At 49.8% G+C, this 18,772-nt stretch overlaps 1 protein-coding gene and 2 long non-coding RNA genes across 4 annotated transcripts; 2 read left to right on the top strand and 1 right to left on the bottom strand.

Moving 5' to 3' along the window:
* Window positions 1–1,736: 1,736 nt before the first annotated feature.
* On the bottom strand, window positions 1,737–4,763 carry LOC112677574 (uncharacterized). Of its 2 annotated transcripts, XR_003147078.3 has the most exons (4): window positions 4,624–4,763; window positions 4,116–4,255; window positions 2,089–3,368; window positions 1,737–1,928 (listed from the first exon to the last, which is right to left on the bottom strand). It is a non-coding gene; the product is annotated as an uncharacterized LOC112677574 (long non-coding RNA). The 2 variants fall into 2 exon arrangements; XR_003147077.3 differs by having other exon boundaries at window positions 1,737–3,368.
* Window positions 4,764–4,987: 224 nt separating this feature from the next.
* Window positions 4,988–9,912, top strand: LOC112677573 (uncharacterized). The gene is made up of 2 exons (XR_003147076.3): window positions 4,988–5,127; window positions 7,163–9,912. It is a non-coding gene; the product is annotated as an uncharacterized LOC112677573 (long non-coding RNA).
* Window positions 9,913–10,258: 346 nt separating this feature from the next.
* Window positions 10,259–15,945, top strand: TLCD2 (TLC domain containing 2). Its single transcript, XM_025476155.3, has 4 exons — window positions 10,259–11,384; window positions 11,583–11,665; window positions 11,879–11,961; window positions 12,513–15,945. The coding sequence occupies exons 1-4, from the start codon at window positions 11,209–11,211 to the stop codon at window positions 12,963–12,965; spliced, it is 795 nt and encodes a 264-aa protein (XP_025331940.1). The 5' UTR covers window positions 10,259–11,208; the 3' UTR covers window positions 12,966–15,945.
* Window positions 15,946–18,772: the final 2,827 nt, after the last annotated feature.

Here is an 18,772-nt window from a genome sequence, read left to right as displayed (position 1 = left end):
TCCCCTCTGGTTTTATAGATAAAAAGCCGCCAGCAGAGCTAGGGCTTTTGGCCTTAAGCCCCTTCAGCGCCTCCAAGCTGCCTACCAAGTGAAGGACCTTTTAGTTTTCCAACACATTTCATCAATAACATTCCATCTGGCTTTTACAACACCCCCTGAAGCAGAAAAGACAGTCAATATGGTTTATATTTTAGGGGTAATACCCAAGAGCCACCAAAGAGGCTTGCCCAAGTGGCTGGTGTGCAAACTTTCTGCCCTAGAGTCCTCCCTCCACACCTCCCCAGCTCTGTGCCTCCAGCCCTTTTGGGGCTTTCTCTCTCTTTTCTTTCAAATTCTGGGCGATCTGAGAGGGAGAGAAGTGTCCCATGCCCAGACGCTTGTAGTTCATAGGAGGAAACGTTCCCCGAAGACTTCCTGTTGAAGATCTGTGTCTGAGGTGCCAGAGCCTGCTGCTGTGGTCAGAGCCTTGCAGTGCCTACCTTGGCTGGGGGGAGGGTGCAAAATAGGGAGCAGAAACCAGACAGCTAGCACCAAAACTACATGACTTCTTCTAGGGTTCTCGGTTCTGACTCATTTGCAGGGCAAATAGAACATCGTAAAGCCTCTGGCTGTTTTGGGGAGTCTCTCCTAGAAAGCGATTTTGTCTTATATAGGAGTTTGGTGTAGTGATGTGGGGGAATCCATAAAGACACTTAAGAAACACTAAAGTCCTAAAGTCTTTAGGAAACAGAGGAAACAAATGGCTAGCTGTGATTGGATTCCATCTGTATCTTCTTTCTTGAAGAAGCAGCGGGAAATTTATTAAAAAAAAAAAAAGAAGAAGAAGAAGAAGAAGAAGAAGCAGCAGCAGCAGCAGCAGCAGCGGGAGCCCATAATGTGCTTGGTCACATGGCCTTGGGCAGTAATAACTTAGAACCATCATTCTTGGAGCACTGATTAGGAGCCAGGCATCCCACTAAGCACTTTGCTGTTTTGTTTAATCCTCACCACAACCCTTTTAAGAAGATATTTTTATAACTGTTTAAAATGAGGAAGCTGACTTCCTTAGGTAACCTGCTCAAGGTCACATAAATAAGAAGTGGTAGAGCCAAGATTTAAACTTAGACTATTTCATTCTAAAACTAATGTTCACCGTACTCCTCGGCCATGCAGTATTATTTTTTCACCTGAGAAATTAGGAGTCCCTTGACAATCTCCAACCCCAACTTTGGTCTGAGTACCCGCAGACAGAGAACTGGTTTTGATAATGGGTAGTGTCTGCTGCTTAGTACCACTAAACTTGGGTTCATCTGGTCTTTGGTCTGTTTACCTAGACTGAGCAGCACTACTTTTTCTCCCTGCAAGTTGATGTGTGCTCTGCCCTCTAGTAGTTTCAGCTTGTACTACAACAATGACCTTGAGTGTAACTAACCTTAACTTATGGTTCTTCCCTTGAATAGGATGTCTTTACAATGCTGGACACGGACACCTTCCCCAATTCGAGGCCAAACTTTTTTTTTTTTAAGATTTTATTTATTTATTCATGAGAAATACACAGGAAGAGATGCAGAGACACAGACAGAGGGAGAAACAGGTTCCATGCAGGGAGCCTGATGTGGCACTGTATCCAGGATCCAGGGATCACTCCCTGAGCCGAAGGCAGACGCTCAACTGCTGAGCCACCCAGGCATCCCCAAGGCCAAACTTTATGATGTACTTTTGATTCAGTAGTCTGGGGGGAGACCCAGGAATCTGATTTTTTTTTTTTTTTTTAAGATTTTGTTTATTTATTTGTGAGAGACACACACACAGAGAGGCAGAGACACAGGCAGAGGGAGACACAGGCTCCTCGCAGGGAGCTCAATGCGGGACTGGATCCCTGGACCCAGGATCACGCCCTGAGCCAAAGGCAGATGCTCAACTGCTGGCCACGCAGGGGTCCCAGGAATCTGAATTTTTAACAAGCACCCCAGTTAAATCTAATGTAGGCCACATCTTGGTATAATACTCTGTAACAGCTCAATTCCCAAATTTCCCCCAGAATCCCAACCCAACCACCATTGGGCTTTGGGGAATCCGGGACCAAATTAACCACTCCCTTTCGCCAACCTCAATATTGAGTTTCCTGGCTTGGATAGTCAGGGAGGGAAGCTGCAGCTGCCCAGGCAGTCAGCCCATGCTGAGTGAGGTTAGTTCTTGCTGATCTGGCAGAGAGCAAAGTGAAGGAAGCTAACATTTAGTGCACCGACTGTGGGCCAGTGGGCCAGACACTGTGCTAGGTGTTTTCAAATATAATCCTTTTTTAATCCCTATAATAAACCGCGAATTTATTATTCACTCTTTTGCAGATGAGGAAATGGAGGTGAAGAGATGTTGAGTATCTTCAAGTTCACAGCTGGTAAGATCTGGAATTTGAATCCAAGTTTGTCTAATTCAGTAGTTCTCAGCTGGGGGAGATTTTGGCCCCCAAGGGACATCTGGTAATGTCCAGGGACACTGGTGGTTGTCATAACTTCAGGGTAGGGGTGTTACTAATTTCATCTAGTGGGCCAGGGATGCTGCTAAATATTCTACAAATAACACCCCCCACAATAAGAAATTATCAGCCAAATGTCAATAGTGCTGAGATTGAGAAACCCTGGACTCAAAGCCACTTTTGCCCTGTGGGGTGGGAGGGTGAAAGGAGGGGGAGTTAGCCAAACAAAATGGCGATGGGCCTACCCCAAAAGCCTTGGGTAAGAAGGGGATGGGAATTCCAAGATAAGGATAATGGATAATGGGGGCAGCTGGTGAGGTTTCTCTTTCTTCCAAGCTTGGCCAAGGCCCTGCTCAGTTTCTCCCAGCCTTGCCAAGTCAGTCCTGGGACTTCACACAAGCTTGTCCTGTAATGACCCTGACTCCCAGCTCAGGGCTGGGGTAAAATATTACCTTCCTGCAGGACTTTCCAGTCAAAGCCCTTGGTTCCTGGGATCAGCGCATTCCACCTGTAGCCCCTGGGAAGCTCCACATTAGCACCCTTACTGTGGAGGGTGAGTGTAAATAAAGAGCCTGGTGGCATCTAAGTTAGAAGTGGACCGAATGGGCTAAGCCAAGGGAGTCCACTTAGGTGGTCCCTGGCTGGGAAGAAATAAGCCAACATGAGGAGGGAGTAGGGGGACAAATGGCCTGGGGAGCAGGGTTCTGACCCCAGGAGGCTTGCTTTCCACAGACATTTCTCTTCTCCTGGTTTGGTTTGCTGCTTCACTGGACCTTCCCCAGCATCCATTCCTGGAGCACTCACACACCCAGCCAGCCAAGGTTCTGGACTTCCCCAATACAGGCCCCCTTCTAGACCTGAGAAGGTGGGTCTGAGCTGACAGGAAATAACTCTTGTTCCAAGCTCAGAATCTCTGAAAAACCAGCAGATTGAAGGGGGGGGGAGGGGGGTTGAGGGAGGGAGACAGTCTTGGAGTGAAAGAGGAAAGTACAAGCAGGTCCCCCATATTTGGGGTTCCATCTCCTTTCTTCCCTCACAACCAATGAGGGTTGGGGCGGAGGCGTTGGGGTGGGTGGGGGGAATAGGGGGATGGAGGAGGGCAGGCCTGGAGGAGGATGTGGTAACAGCTGATTCGTCCCCTGAGGTCACACTTTCCAACAATCAGCTGTTACCGAGGTAGGAGGCAGGAAGTTTCCTTAAAGGCACAATGTTCAGAACACAGGCCGAGAATTCGGGAGCTCCTAGGAACCAGGGCGGTTACTTCGTGGAGCCCGTATTTAATACAGAGGAACTATCTCACTCCCCAGGCTCATCCTTCCGGCTCAGTTACCCTCACACTCAATCGGGGGCCTATGGAAGAATCATGGATCCGTGTCTACACGTTCGTCTTTAGGGGAGCGGGGGCGGGGGATGATAAATTGCTATGGGTCCCAGACTTGCCCCTTTAAATAAGCGGTTCGGCAGCTTTTGCCAAGTCATTGGGTTCCTCTCCGTTTTGCCCATTCCCCTCCCCCACTAGGCACTGATTGGCCCTTGGAGAAGGGGCGGCCTCCTCATTGGTCTCTACCTTTGCAATCCCTTCTAAGTAGGCCTGAGTCTGAGAAAGGCTTCTGGGAGGCGGGACAGAATGGGGGTATTAGGCGGAGGTTGGGGTTCTTACCAGTTGACACTTTGGCATGACCCATCCCCTAGTTTCCGTCCACAAGTCTTGCTTCTACCCTCAGGTGAAGACTGTACTATGAATCTTGTTAGGAGGTTGCTGCTTGAGAGAATCTGTCTACGACTGGGACGAGACATACTCTACGAGAAAAGTCTCCTGGTTAGAAAAGCCTCCACCCGCCAGGAGAGGAGGACTAGATCCCTCTAGTGAAAGCTAGCACTAGGCAAGGGGGGGCAGTTCTCCCCTCCCCCAAAGCCTACAGGAGTCCTCATCCAATGGAAGAGCCTGCTGCCCTGGAAGCTGATTGCCACCGTCAGTTCTTCCCGCTCCTGCTGCTTCGCCTGCGCCAGCTTTCTCTAGAGAGCCATCGCCTCAGTGCGCAGAAGCCAGCGGATCCGTTTTGGGGTAGTGTGAAAGCAGCACTCACGGCTCCCAAAAGGAGGGGCTGTAGCCCTTTAAGGACTTCGCCGGGATGGATTCAGAAATGAGTTTAAAAATGCCAACTCACAGAGCGCGCTGGATTCTGGGAACGAGGTGTCAGACCGAGAACTACATTGACCAGTGTGCACTGCAAACACACGCGCCTTCACTTCCTTCTGCTCTTTAGGACTCTGGTTTGACGTAGCGCTCTTCAAAGCAAGAGGCCTTAGGCGGAGGGCTCAGCCACACCCTTTCACGTATTGGCGAGCTCCTGAGCTGGTGGGCGTGGCCTAGCGCAGCTCCGCCGGGCAAGGGGGTGGCCTCCTTGCCAATCAGAGCTAAGACGGCCGGAGAGGCGGGACCTGGGCGAAGCGCTGGCGCCCCCAAGTGGGTGTGGTCACGCTGCCCAACAGTGGGCGGTGATTGGCTCTGGGCGGTGCAATCGCGGCTTGTGCGTCACGACGCCGCCAGCTGATCGGAGACTGGAGCCGGTGTGTGCTGGGCGCAGGGAAGACACAGCGCCGCCGGCCGTGGGGGATGGACGCACTGATTTGCTCCCTTACCCTCAGCAACCCCCCGCACCCAGGACCAGGTGGGTGTGAGCTGGGGTCCCGGCCGCACTGGAGGGAACCATGCAAACGGGGTAATGGGGGGAAGTAGGGTCCTGGTGGCCACACCCTGCCCTTCCGGGGGAGGGGTGAGGGGGCGGCGGGGGCAGGGAAGCTCTTGGGGTGAGGGGTCTGGACTGGCTGGAGTAGTGTGGCAGGAGGTTTCAAGAGAGTCCGGGATGACAGTCGTGGCGGAGGGTTTGGCGGAGTGACTAGGCGCTAGACGAGGGGCTAGAGGGCTGGGGTCAGCTAACCTCGGCGCCCCCTGGTCAGAGGATACGGGAACTAGCTTCCCAGCTTGAGGAGGGTTTGGACCGGGCGGGTAGCGGGGAGGTAGTTTTCCTCGACTGGCAGGCAGTTGATCAGGCCCAGTTGAGAGCCCTGGCAGGGAAGGGGTCTCTGGGCGGGCCGGCCCCTCCTCTCGTTCTCTCCAGGGGATGTTATGTAAGGGGGGAGGGGAGAGGAGTAGGGGGCGGCGGTGCGGGGGCCTTATGCAACCCAAAGGTTAGGGTTTCACCGCGGTTGGTGGGGGAAGCGGGCTGGAGGAGGACCTGGAAACTCTAACCCCCCCTCCCCAGCCTAACTGGCCGTCTTGGGCCCAGAGAAGGTCACCTCTGCACCTCCCCCCAGCATGTCCGGTTGTGGGGCCCCTAGCCCAGGCCTGGCCCTGACCGCCTGGGAAGCCGGCTGGCTGGGTGGGGCGCCTGGGTTAGTCATCACTGGGCTCCCTCTCTCCCCACCTCTCGGCCAACTCTTGGCCCCTCCCTATGGCCTCTCGCTAGGCTCGCCCCCACCTCCCTCCGGCCCTAGTTCCAGCCTCCAACTCATTTGGCCTGTCATCCTGGCTGTCAGACTGGGCTAGGAATTGTCAGGGTGCCAAAGGGTTGATGGAGCAGCTGGTCAGAGGGTCAGTGCCCTGGGCCCACCCCGCCCTGCAGCCAAGGGCACCTGCTTGGCACAGACTCTGAGCAGCCGTTGAGTCCTATGGGCTGAACAGAGCTGGCTCAGACAGAGGAGAGTGGGAAGGAGTTGGACTGGTCACCTGGGGGAAGGAAGATACCACAAAGTTCATGTCTCCCAAGAGGGTTTTTGTAATTTGAAAACCTTCCACCCCCACCGTAATCTTTCTTACCCTCTGAGTATAGAAGTCTCAAGACAAGACTGCCTCGGCCTCTCAGTGGCATGGGCCATGCCCTTGGACTGAGTGTCAGCAGAGACCCGTCCTCCCCAGCTCTGGCCCTCAAGACTGCCACGCCCCCAGCCCCCTCCCTAGGCCATGCTGCAGGGCCCGGCTTTTCCTGCTGATTCATGCGTTGGAACTGTGGGGGCGGGGCTTGGAACTTGGAACAAAGTTCAGACACGGAGGGGCCGGCAGACAGCCTGGAATTCATACCAGATGTACCCGGAATGCGCAAGCGGAATGCCTGGCATTTAAGAGTCTTGGGGAAGCTGCCCGTCCACCCTGCCCATACCTCCCTCCCCTCCAGCCTTTGGTCCCCTGTCCTCTTCTCACAGTCCCTGGAGCCTCTGCTGACCTTCCAAACTCTAGACCTCTTCCCTTCCTCACTCTTCGCCAGATGTAGGCCCCCCAAACTCTTCAGCTGAACTCCCTGGGAACAGATCAGTTGGGCTGATCACTGAACTCACATTTCTGGATCTAAGGTACAACTTCTCACCTGGTACCTGGGCAACTGGTGGAGTGTGTCCAGGTTTCTAAGTCCTGCCCTCTCTGAATGCTGAAGAGGCTGGGCCCTCCATGGATAGCTGGGGCAAGGAGGGGTGAGAGCAGGCATGAGTCTCTACAGCCTTCAGTTCTGGAAGGAGGTGAAAGGAAGTCTGCTTAGAGCTGCCTCTTGCTTCTTACTGAAGTTAACCACTCCTGCGGGCCCAGGTCAGAGCAAGAAGCCTTTGTTACAGGTTGAGCATCTGTTGGAGCTGGATTTTGATGGCCAGTGGGACAGTGTCCCTGTAACATGGCCCTGCTCAGATCCTTCCCATTTTTCTTCCCTTTCCTTTTAGGAGCCTGTCCCTCCCACACCCTCATCTGGCTGAGCCGCAGTAGTTCTTCAGTGGCAAGCTTTATGTCCTGACCCAGCTAAAGCTGCCAGTTGAAGAACTGTTGCCCTCTGCCCCTGGCTTCAAGGAGGAGGAGGAAGAGGAGAAGGAGCTGCTTTCCCCTTCATCTGGAAGGTGACAGAACTGGGGCTGGGAAGGTCTGAACAGCGGGAGTAATAATGCCATTTGGAAAAGGAAACCTTGTTCAGAGCCTTCAGCCAGACTGACCCAGCAAGAGAGAACAATTTTAGATTAGAGACTCTGGTTGGATGGGGGAATAGATGACTGTGATCACTCAAGGTTAGTTGGTCTACATTGATGTGACATGGCGAAGATAACAGGAGCAAAGAAAACTGTCTACCCCTTTACCCAGATGTCTTTCTTGGTCCTCCTCCTTTGTCTCCTTTTCTTCCCTACTGCCTTTCCAGGGAGGTCCTAAGTAAATTTATTCTTCAGGGAAAAGATCATACTGAAACTCCCATCTGAGTAGTCATCTCCATGCTCTTACTTTTCCCTTTATTTTCTTATACTGGCTTAGACTCTGGATTCAGGGATAATCACCTATATGTTGGACTCTTAGACCTCTTGTCTCAGCTTCTCCACCTGTGAGATGGGAAATCACATACGTATGCAGAAGGGAATCAGAAGCCTACTTCTGCAGACTACTCAGAGCCTGGGCTCTCCTCTCCCTGTGGGTAGGAACAAAACTTAAGCTGTTGCTCCTCCCCCCATCCCTGAACACACTAACCCAAGGAGGGTAGTGGGGGAGAGTTAGAGGGAGGGGCTCAGTCTCTACAGTGATGTCTCATCATGCAAAGGTGGCCCCTGGCTTCCTCTACCACCCAAAACAGAACTGCAGCCACTGATGGGGTTCCAACTACTGTTCCTCCGTTTCTTCCCTCACTTTACTTTCTAGGATAGTTTGTGCAGGCAGGAAATTCTCTCCAGCAACCAGGAGAGGTGGGTTGTGGGGTGTGACCCCCTTTGTTGCATCAAGCAGTGTAAACCTACCACCCCCAGCTCCTGATGCAGTCTAACTCTTGTGGCTCAGGCTCTGGTGTAGTTCAACCATGGCCCAGTCTCCCTGCCTGAAGGTGGCCAAATTCAGAAGCTGCAGGAAGCTATCCTGTAGTGGGACAAGAGGCGTTGAGGTAGCTGGGTTTTATTCTCTATCTATGAGAAACAGATTTAGGAGAGTAGATCATTGAACCCACCCTTCTGCAGCCTGAGCTGGACGTGTGTGGGACTGTGGTGGAGGGGGTGGGTAGACTGAGTCTACTCATAGTCTGCAACAAAGATTGCTCTGTCCCTGGACATTGCTTCCATCCTTTTTTCCCCTCCCCGCTTCACTGGCCACAGTGTCTCCCTCCAGCCCTGGGTATGTGGCTCTGCCATCCTCACCCATCATGAAGCAAAGATGAGGAAGAGCAGCCTGGGAACGCAGGCAGGCAGAAGACCAGTGAAGGACCAGGCCTGGAGAACACAGGGCCCTGTCTGGGCACCCCACAGAGGGGACCCATAAAGGCCAGGAGCACTCCAGGAGGGAGGACAGCCAGCCTCCATCAAGGACAAGCTCCCAGCCTTCTGCTTCATTCACTATTTCTCTCCAGTGTTACTTACTGCCTCCCTCAGAGATATGAGACTGTATTAAAGTGTCCTGTGGCTTCATCCACCTACTACTACCTTCCTACCCTGTAGTTTTTGTTTTTGTTTTTGTTTTGTTTTGTTTTTTTACCCTGTAGTTTTTATATAAAGCAGCCTCAAGGAGCAAGAACCAGCTGTGAAAGGACATACACAGGAAATGCATAGAAGAAATTCAAATGGATAAAACCATGAAAAACAATGTGTTTCATTAGGTAATTAAAGAAAGAAAAATATAGCTGAAAGCATTTTTTCCTTAGCAAATTATATTTTTTTAAAAGAAAAGCCCAGTATTGGCAAAGAAGTACTAAAATAAGACTCCTATACATTGCATATCGGCATGCAAATTGTTATGGCCTTCCTGGATGTCAGTTTGGTAATATGTCTCAAACACTCTAATAAAAGTTTCCATCGCCTTTGACCTAGTAATTCTACATTTGAGGACTTATCCTAAGAAAATAATTAACAATTTAGTTACAAGATGGTCATCCCAGTATTGCAATAGAGAAAATGAGAAGCAACTGTCTGAGAATTCATTTCTTTTCTGCTGTAATGAAAATTTGCAATGGGGGATTGCTTAAGTAAATCATTGTATATCCATCCAGATGGTGGAGTACTGCATAGCCATTAAAAGTCATGCAGAAAAACATTTGACTGGAAAGAAAAATGCTCTTTGAATATTAAAAAGTTTATTAAAATAGTGTGTTATGTGATCTCAATTTTGGTTTTTAAAATATGGGTGTATTGGGACGCCTGGGTGGCTTAGTGGTTGAGTGTCTGCCTTTGGCTCAGTTCGTGATCCTGGGATCGAGTCCCACTTTGGGCTCCCCATAGGGAGCCTGCTTCTCCCTCTGCCTAAGTCTCTGCGTCTCTCTCCCTGTGTCTCTCATGATAAATAAATCTTCAAAAAAAAAAAATAGGTATATTGTATACATAAATGAAAAAGACAAAATGTTAATAATAGTGGTTATCTTTGGACAGTGGAACAGAGTCATTGTGATTTTCCTCTGACTTTTCTGTAACTTTAAAACTTTCTACATTGTATGGTTTTCATATAATAAAATTTAAAATAATCAGTGTAAATTTTTTTCAAAAGCTGGGAGAAGTGAGTGTGGAGGAATGAAGGGGATGCTCCTCGCCCCTTGGACATAATGGGGTTTTGGTGAAGAAAAGGGGTGGTGAGAATGTGGAAAACTTCATTCTCCAGGAGTAGCTGGAATCTGCCCTCTCCATGTACGGGAAACAGCTCTCTGAATTGCTGGCTTTCAGCCAGCTAAAGAGGTGTGGAGTGGAGTAAGGAAAACAGTAAAAACCTGTCACTCTTCAGGAGATGGAAGGGGAGGGGGCATATTTTCCTCTCCAGGCTGAAAGGTTCTAGAATCCTATCAGTCTTTGTTTTTCTCTTTGATTCTGCCCCAACCTTGAGGCAACCCTGTGTGACCTCTCCTTATGCCTCAGATTGGAAGAGTGAATTCTATTCACCTAACTTGTACCTAGCCCTGGGGGGAGGGGTGCTTTTCAAGTCTTAGGTCCTGAGAGGTTTCCTTTCTAACAGCAAGGCTGTAGGGAACCCAGAAGCGGTTGGGGGGAGGAGTCCCCAGTGTATCGCTTCTGCAAAATGGGAGCTGTTGTTCCGTTTGAAGGTACTGTGTAAGGGAACAGGACTGTTGTAAGTATAGGGTTGCTATGATGTGTTAGAGGTCTAGAAACCTCAGGAGGTGGAAAGGGTGGCTCCAAGGAAGTGAGATGCCCCCACAGCTGAGACTCGGGGATGGTGCGGGGCAGAGCGGTGGCTACGTTTAAGAGGGAGTGGCTGTGCGCTGGCCTCTACCCTCGGGTCGGTGAGTGTGCCGTGGGAGGGACGACCAGCAGGTGAGAGGTTAGCTAGGGAGAGGAGGTGAAAGACAATGGGGCGGGGGCTGTGCGAGCGTCAGGTGAGATTAGTGACCTATTTTTGGAACTCCGAGGGGTTTGGGACACGTGGCGTTGGGGAAGACCCCTATAGACATCCCGGAAGTCCCCCTGAGCTCTATTGCAAGGCTCGGTCCCCGGGGGAAGGCCCTCGGGTTGGAAGCCCCCAACCCTCCAACCCCCGCTAGGGCGGGACGCGATCGGATGCGGTGGCTCCGGGGCGTGGCCCCACGGCTGCTCCAATCACCACCTAGCCGAGTGATGTGGGCGTGGTCGGACCCTGGAAAAGTTACAGGGGATTCCGCAGGCGTAGTGGGCTGGGGAAGCCGAGGACCGGTTCTTGTCGCGAGGTCTGTTCGCAGTCCTCGCAGCAGTCCTCGCAGCTGGCATTGGATGAGTCCGGGCTGAGAGCGCAGGGGTCCAAGAAACTGAACCGGACCTAGCCCGCCCACCAGGCCATGGATCCCTGGGGGCTCCTCGTGACCAGCGTCTCCTTCGCCGCCTTCCGGGGGCTGCACTGGGCGCTGCAGCTGCTGCCCACGCCGGGATCTGCTGCCCAGGACCGTTGGAAGTGGCGGAACATCTGTGTCTCCCTGGTGCACAGCCTGCTCACAGGGGTCGGGGCGCTGCTCGGGTGCGGAGTATAGAGATTTGGGAGGCACCTGGGTGAGGGTGAGGGGTGGAAAGCTGAGATTAAGAGACCCGGCGGGCCTCTTCACAATGGAAGTGTCCGACACTGGATGCGGTGTGTGAATGGGCGGGTGAGCGTGCACAGCGGGAGAATGGGGTCTGAGTCTGCATGATGCTGACCATGGCCCCCCATCTCCTACAGGCTGTTGCTGTATCCTCAGATGGCTGCCGACCCGATTCACGGCCACCCGCCCTGGGCCCTGGTGCTGGTGGCTGTGTCGGTGGGTAAGTCTGCAGGGAAGGCCAGGCCGGTTAGTCGGGGAGCAACCTTCCAATGGTGATTCCAGGTCGCCTTTCCTCTCTCCATAGGGGTCCAATGTTTCTGGCAGCTTTGGTTATTTTAAAGACCTAGGAAAAGGTGGGGATGAAGATTCCTCTCCAGGAGGTACAACTTGGGAGAAGCCTAATGCCCCTCCCCTCCTCATGCCACTCCCATAGGTTATTTCTTGGCGGATGGACTTGACATGCTGTGGAACGAGACCTTGGGCCAGGCCTGGGAACTTATTTGTCATCATTTGGTGGTGAGCCTCAGGGAAAGGTGACACAGGAAGGGTGGTATGCTGGGGCTGGGTCCTCAATCTCTCTTCAGGTTTCTGTCCAATGACTTCCTAGAGTCTCTGACCCCTGTTGGCACCTGCCCTCCCCAACCTTGGACTGGCTTGAGGGGCAGCAGATTGACTGCTAGCCACAGCTAGACTCTGAGCACTGCCTAAGTGGCTTGGATTCGCTCACGTGTCCCATCTGATTGCAGAAATGTTGCATATGGAGCTTTTCTGAGGAGCCCCAGTATAGGGAATGGGAATGGGGCACAAAAGCCCAGGAATGGAAGGGGGGGGAGTACTGCGCAGATGCTGCTGCCGCACCAGGGGAGACAGCCACTGGGTCATGGCTCCTCCCATCCAATGGAAGGGTTAAGGCCATTCAGGCTCCAACATAAGGTAAGTTTAAGGGCAGATTTTTGACACGGTGCCACAAAAATGCTTGGGAGCCCCTGTCTTAAGGCCTGGGATATTGGTACATAATGGGCGGGAGGTCATAGAAGGTCCTCTGACCTCTGACCCCGGTTCCCCAGGTAGTGAGCTGCCTCAGCACTGCCATTCTGTCCAGCCACTATGTGGGCCTCTCTGTGGTGTCTCTGCTCCTGGAGTTGAACTCTGCCTGCCTGCACCTACGAAAATTGTTGCTGCTTTCTCACCAGGCCCCATCCCTGGCCTTCAGTGTGGCCAGCTGGGCCACTCTGGCCACCCTGGCCCTCTTCCGCCTAGTGCCTCTGGGGTGGATGAGTATATGGCTGATCCGACAGCAACACCAAGTGCCCCCTCCTCTGGTCATCCTTGGTGGAACTGGGCTGGTCACTGTGGGTGCCATAAGCATTGCACTGGGTATCCGTATTTTGGTCAGTGATGTCCTGCGGTCTCGGCCCCACTCACCCATCCCTGGGCACAAGGAAACCAGAGGCACAAGGGGATGTTGTGATGGTGAGCTTGTCACCAGGGAGGATTCCACTCTCAGCCTGCAAGACTAGAGAGAGGCCAAGGCTCCCCTTCTGCCAGTCCTGAGGGAGGCAGGGCCAGGAAAAGGAGATTGTGGTCTACAGTGCACAGTCCCTCAAAGGGTTAAGGACTGGACTGAATTTTCAGTATCTCAGCCCCTCTTTCCAAGTAACCCACTCCCTTCCCCTCCCATTCCTAGAATTGGAGAAGTGCTGATGTTCTTGGATGGGTGGGAAACTGGGCTATTGTTCAGTGAATTCCATCATCAGATGACTGCTTCTTCCAGCAAACTAGCTCAAGAGGGATAGCCAGTGCTACCAGTAAGGGGTGACAGGAGGCGTGAAGTTAAATGAAACTGCTAATGGCATCCTTTACCTTAAACACAGGAACAGATGAAGAAAGGTGAAGTCCTATTAGGACCAGAGAGATCTGATGGGGAGGGGGTGGGTTCAGAGGGAAGAGAGGCCTCACCGATGACCAAATTCTAGCAGTGGGAGGAGGCCATAACAGGTGCTATCTGTAGCCAGTAGGGATGGACATAATAGTTGCCAAGAAACAGAAGAACTGGACCACTACAATTGCTGCTGATATTTCTGGTTCTCAAAGCCATACTACTGTGTTTATACTACTGCCTTTTACATTTTTTAAAAGTCCGATATCTGCCTTTTAAAATTTCTTACTGTCTTTCAAAGAAAATGCAGATTCTTAAAGGAATGAACTAGGTCTGCCTTCTTAGAACAATATTGAAGTCCAGAGCCATAACAGGAACTCAAACATTCATTCTGGGTGCCAAGTGTAGCGTTTTCCATTGGCCTTTTGTGGAAGAAGGAAGGCAGAGACCGAGGTAGATGAGGGAAGGCTTCCACTTGGCGGCAGAAGGATTAAGGAATATCTGACTCTCTTCTGGGATTCATTTGCAAGCTCTCCATCTCCTTTCTCCCTTGCCACTTTTTTTTTTTTTTTTCGAGGGGTGGGGCAGTGGGAGAGAATCTTAAGCAGGCTCCATGCCCCACACTGAGATTGTGACCTGAGCCGAAATTGAGAGCCAGATGCTCAACTGACTAGCCACCCAGGTGCCCTGCTCCCCAAAGACTTCTGCTTTTTTTTTTTTTTTTTTTTGGTCCCCTATATCACAAAATCTCTCCTTCAGGCAGAACAGCCAAGTTATGGGAAATGTAAAGCAGATTAAGATTACTATTCTAAACAATGGACAGAAGGAGATAACCCTTATTACCCACAGAAAAGATAGAGGAGCAAAAGCAAGAAACAGGAAGAGTAAAACAAACAAACAAAAAAATTCTGCCCAAAAGCTGAGCTAGAGAAAGACAAATGGGATGATGGGAACAGGTATACATAGATTGAGGGATGGATAGAAAGAAAGAGAAGGTCACCTGAATAGAAGAGACAAAGCTGAAGAGAGCTGGAGAGCAAGACATGGAACCTTTGGTAGAGATGTTGAGAAAGTCTGTCATGGATGCTGACAGGAACTAAAGTCACAGAACTGGTAAAATGGTCATAAACAAAGAGAATAAGAAAACTAGAAATAAAAGCTGACAGGAAGGGACCCCAAGGGGGCAAGGCACAGATGGTCTAGGCAGAGAAACAGTGAGTGACAAGGAGGAACGTCCAGACTCAGGAGAGATGTAGGTAAGAGGGGCATTTAGAGAAGTTGGCAGAGAGAAAAGAGAGGGAGAAATAGAGATGAGGGGACTTAGAGGAGCTGAGGAGCAGGACAGGGAGGGGAGGAGGCACTCAATGGAAAGATTCACTGACAGAAAAAGAAAGTAGAAACTATGTTGAGTTGGAGACAGGCAGGAAGACAAAGGACAAACAGCTACAGTGCAAAACACAAAGACAGAGACTGACAGGAACTGATAGGCAGAGACTGGTAGGAAAATCAAGAGAAGTCAGAATCAGGGATGTAAATTGAGATAGAAGAATAGGAAAAGGGACTGAGGAGAACCACAGAGGGGGAAACAAGTTGGGGGGAGGCGCAAATGATTAAATAAGCATCCAAAGGAAGGGGGCACCTGGCTGGCTCAGTCATAGAGCATGTGTGATCTCAGGGTTGTGAGTTTGAGCCCCACGTTGGGTGTAGAGATTACTTTAAAAATCTGAAAACAAAACAAAAACAGACCCCAAACAGATAAAAACATACAAAAGAAGGAACAAAGAAAAGGAAGAAACAGATGAAGAGAGGAAGATAGAGGGAAAAAATGAGGGAGGAATTGTGAGAGGTGCCCATCATAGAGTCAAAGTACAAAGGGAAGAGTAACAAATAGAGACTGACAAGAAGTTGCCACAGCATAGGCAAGAAATAAGAGCAGAGATAACACATGTAATCAGACAAAAGCCAGAGGCAAAGGTATAGAAGTTGAGATAGAGAAACAAAGTAGAATTCCATCACAGTGTTTGTCCTTAGTAGAAATAGTATCTTCAAAACTCAATTTGCCATCTTAGCAGAATGTCCTGATGACCAAAAAAACATTGTCTTGAGTTTTCAAAGAAAGAGAAATATGTCAAATCCATCGTAGAAATTTGTTCCCTAGGGGCGCCTGGGTGGCTCAGTCAGTTGAGCGTCTGCCTTCAGCTGGGGTCATGATTTCAGGGTCCTGGGATGGAGTCCGAGTAGGGCTCCCCACTTAGCAGGGAGTCTGCTTCTCCCTCTACCCCTACCACTACCCCTGGCCTTCCACTGCTTGTGTGCACTTGCTTTCTCTCTCTCAAATAAAAATCTTTCAAATAAATAAATAAAATTTAAAAAGATTTTATTTATTTGATAGAGAGAGAGCACAAGCAGGGGGAGCCCAGGCAGAGTAAGATGGAGAAGGAGGCTCCCATTAACCAACTGAGCCACCCAGGTGCTCCTATAAATGAAATCTTTTTTTTTTTTTTTAAGATTTTATTTATTTATTCATGAGAGTACAGAGAGAGAGAGAGGCGGAGACACAGGCAGAGGGAGAAGCAGGCTCCATGCAGGGAGCCTGACGTGGGACTCGATCCCGGGACTCCAGGATCACGCCCCGGGCCAAAGGCAGGCGCTAAACTGCTGAGCTACCCAGGGATTCCCCCCCCCCTTTTTTTTTTAAGGAATCTGTTCCCTAAGTATATGTTGAGGTCAGTGGTCAATATTGATTCATTCCAAGCCCTGCATGTTTTCTTTCACCACTGTCATAAATTCATAGTTCCAGTGAGTACACCTGCAGATAATAGTTGATAGTGGGATCCCTGGGTGGCGCAGCGGTTTGGCACCTGCCTTTGGCCCAGGGCGCGATCCTGGAGACCCGGGATCGAATCCCACGCCGGGCTCCCGGTGCATGGAGCCTGCTTCTCCCTCTGCCTGTGTCTCTGCCTCTCTCTCTCTCTCTCTCTGTGTGACTATCATAAATAAATAAAAATTTAACAAAAAGATAATAGTTGATAGTATCTGGGAGTGATGTCAAGACCTTGCTATTGGGATCCCTGGGTGGCGCAGCGGTTTGGCGCCTGCCTTTGGCCCAGGGCGCGATCCTGGAGACCCAGGATCGAATCCCACATCGGGCTCCCGGTGCATGGAGCCTGCTTCTCCCTCTGTCTGTGTCTCTGCCTCTCTCTCTCTCTGTAACTATCATAAATAAATAAAAATTAAAAAAAAAAAAAAAAAAAAAGACCTTGCTATTATGGAAATATTGCTGTTTCTGTGGGTTAACTAGTAAAACTTGTACAGTAAAACTTGCTCCTGGTGGAGATAGGATGTTAAGTGAACACCTGAAGAATTTGGAATCACAAATTTTCATCATGGTAACCTAGTGAAACTTCAGAGAGGCAAGACTGAATTATGATTACAATTGAATAAGGAAGGGCAGGCAGCCCCAGTGGCGCAGCGGTTTAGCACCACCTGCAGCCCCGGGTGTGATCCTGGAGGCCCAGGATCGAGTCCCATGTCGGGCTCCCTGCCTGGAGCCTGCTTCTCCCTCTGCCTGTGTCTCTGTCTCTGCCTCTCTCTCTCTCTCTCTCTCTCTCTCTGAATAAATTTTTTAAAAAATCTTAAAAAAAAACAATTGAATAAGGAGATATCTCATTGAGTAGGCCATTATAGATGGTGTGGACCAGATATAGATGATGGATCTTAGAGAGGCATGGTCAGTGCCTAGAAAAGAGAAGCTCAAAGATGCAGAGTTTAGCAAATGCTACATTTGGTGTAATGAAGTGGGTCACGGTGGCAGTGATCTATCAGACCTCACCATGGCCTACTGAAGTGGTCCTCAAGACTGGCTCCATGCCTACTGAGCTACTGGGTGATGAATTGTCTTCTGCCATAGGAGAGTGGCTTTCCTGGATGGAGGACATTGGTATTTTATGGTCTTGAAACACTATCCTGATCACAAACTAATAAATTGCTATGCAAATAATGGCATCAGTCTTTTGTGAATGTGGTCTCTTTGAGTCCCTTCTTCTTGGCTCTAGTGGTCTGATTTATAATGAAATGCTGGATTGTGGAAGCTCTGCCTTGGGAAGATCTCTTCTTGGCACCAACTTTTTGACCTAAAAGCCCTAAAGTGTTCAAAGATCCTCCATTATCAAAAAGCAAACCCAATTTATTCAGTAGAATGGGCTTAGAGCAAGTGAATGGATTCAGACAATTTAGAGTGATTTTCAATGCCAGAGTTTGAAACCAAAAGAATCTTTTAGCCAAGTTAATCCTGAGTTAACAAGAAAATTAAACAGAAATCTCCATAACTGAGTTGTCAAGGCTTTATTTTATGTAAAATATAGATTTGTCAGGCTGAAAATTAGGAGCCTCATTCAGCAGGAAATTACATAAGGGAATAAGGGAAGTTATTCTTTACAGAGCTGCTCTTGATCCTGGGCCGAGGGTTCGAGTCCTGCATCGGGCTCCCTGTGAGGAGACTGCTTCTCCTTCTGCCTGTGTCTCTGCCTCTCTGTGTCATTCGTGAATAAATAAATAAAATTTAAAAAAAAAGAGCTGCTCTTGTATTGAAATGTTTAGCATCACAAACTTAAAGTCAAAGCATCTAAATAAATAAATAAATAAAGTCAAAGCATCCCAAGCTGAATGTTTGTTGTGCTCCTACCATATCAGTCACCTTTTATACTTTATCCTATTTAACCCCACCTAATAGAGACTAATCCCATTATTTAGTTGAGAAAACTGACATTCAGAGAGATTAGATAATATGCTCAGGATTACCCAGCTAGTTAGTGACAGGATCTGGACTCAACCTTTTTTTTTTTTTATCCATTGCATCACTTGTGGCCAACTATTTTTGCCTGCCTAGCAGTGTACAGATTTTCCTTTGAGAACCACCCCTCTCTCACTCCCCTGTCAATGGGCATGTGACCTAGGGCTAGCCAATCAAAACACCATATCCTCTTCCCTCCTCCCCCCCCAAATGAGTTCATGACAGGTAAGCAAAGCTTATGAGCCTCAGCACCTTGACTTCTGCTAGAACTTTTGGCTAGGATACACTATATGTGCTGACATTGCTAAGCCAGGGAGGATGTAAGAGGGCTTCCCTGAGCATGAAGCCAGCACAGAAAGAGGGGTCACAGATGGAGATTTCTATCATCTGGCTCTCTAGATCAGTCTCTGCCTGAAGCCAGAACTTTGCCTGGACAATTCAGTTACATGAGCCAAAACATTCCTGATTTGCATAAGAGTATGGGTTGAGGTTTTTTTCCCACGTAGACGGTGAGTCTTTGTTCATGCATCACCTGTAAGCCTATCCAGTCTTATTATTTCATTTTGCAGATAATTGAAACTGAGCAAAGTTAAGTAACTTATCCAAGCACTCCCGGCTAATTTGTGGGATGGCCAGAATTAGAATCCAGGTCTTTG

Source organism: Canis lupus, chromosome 9 (assembly GCF_003254725.2).
Source record: "Canis lupus dingo isolate Sandy chromosome 9, ASM325472v2, whole genome shotgun sequence".
Classification (NCBI taxonomy): Eukaryota; Metazoa; Chordata; class Mammalia; order Carnivora; family Canidae; genus Canis; species Canis lupus.
The sequence above is the reverse complement of the archived record's forward strand: the minus strand, read 5'-3'. Positions and strand labels throughout refer to the sequence as shown.

What these genes read in the sequence shown, in the direction of transcription:
- TLCD2 (XM_025476155.3), top strand. Translation starts at nt 11,209, where the DNA reads ATGGATCCCTGGGGGCTCCTCGTGACCAGCGTCTCCTTCGCCGCCTTC. An exon ending in GGGGTCGGGGCGCTGCTCGG is followed by an intron (nt 11,385 to 11,582) that starts GTGCGGAGTATA and finishes CATCTCCTACAG; the next exon opens with GCTGTTGCTGTATCCTCAGA. An exon ending in GCTGGTGGCTGTGTCGGTGG is followed by an intron (nt 11,666 to 11,878) that starts GTAAGTCTGCAG and finishes CCACTCCCATAG; the next exon opens with GTTATTTCTTGGCGGATGGA.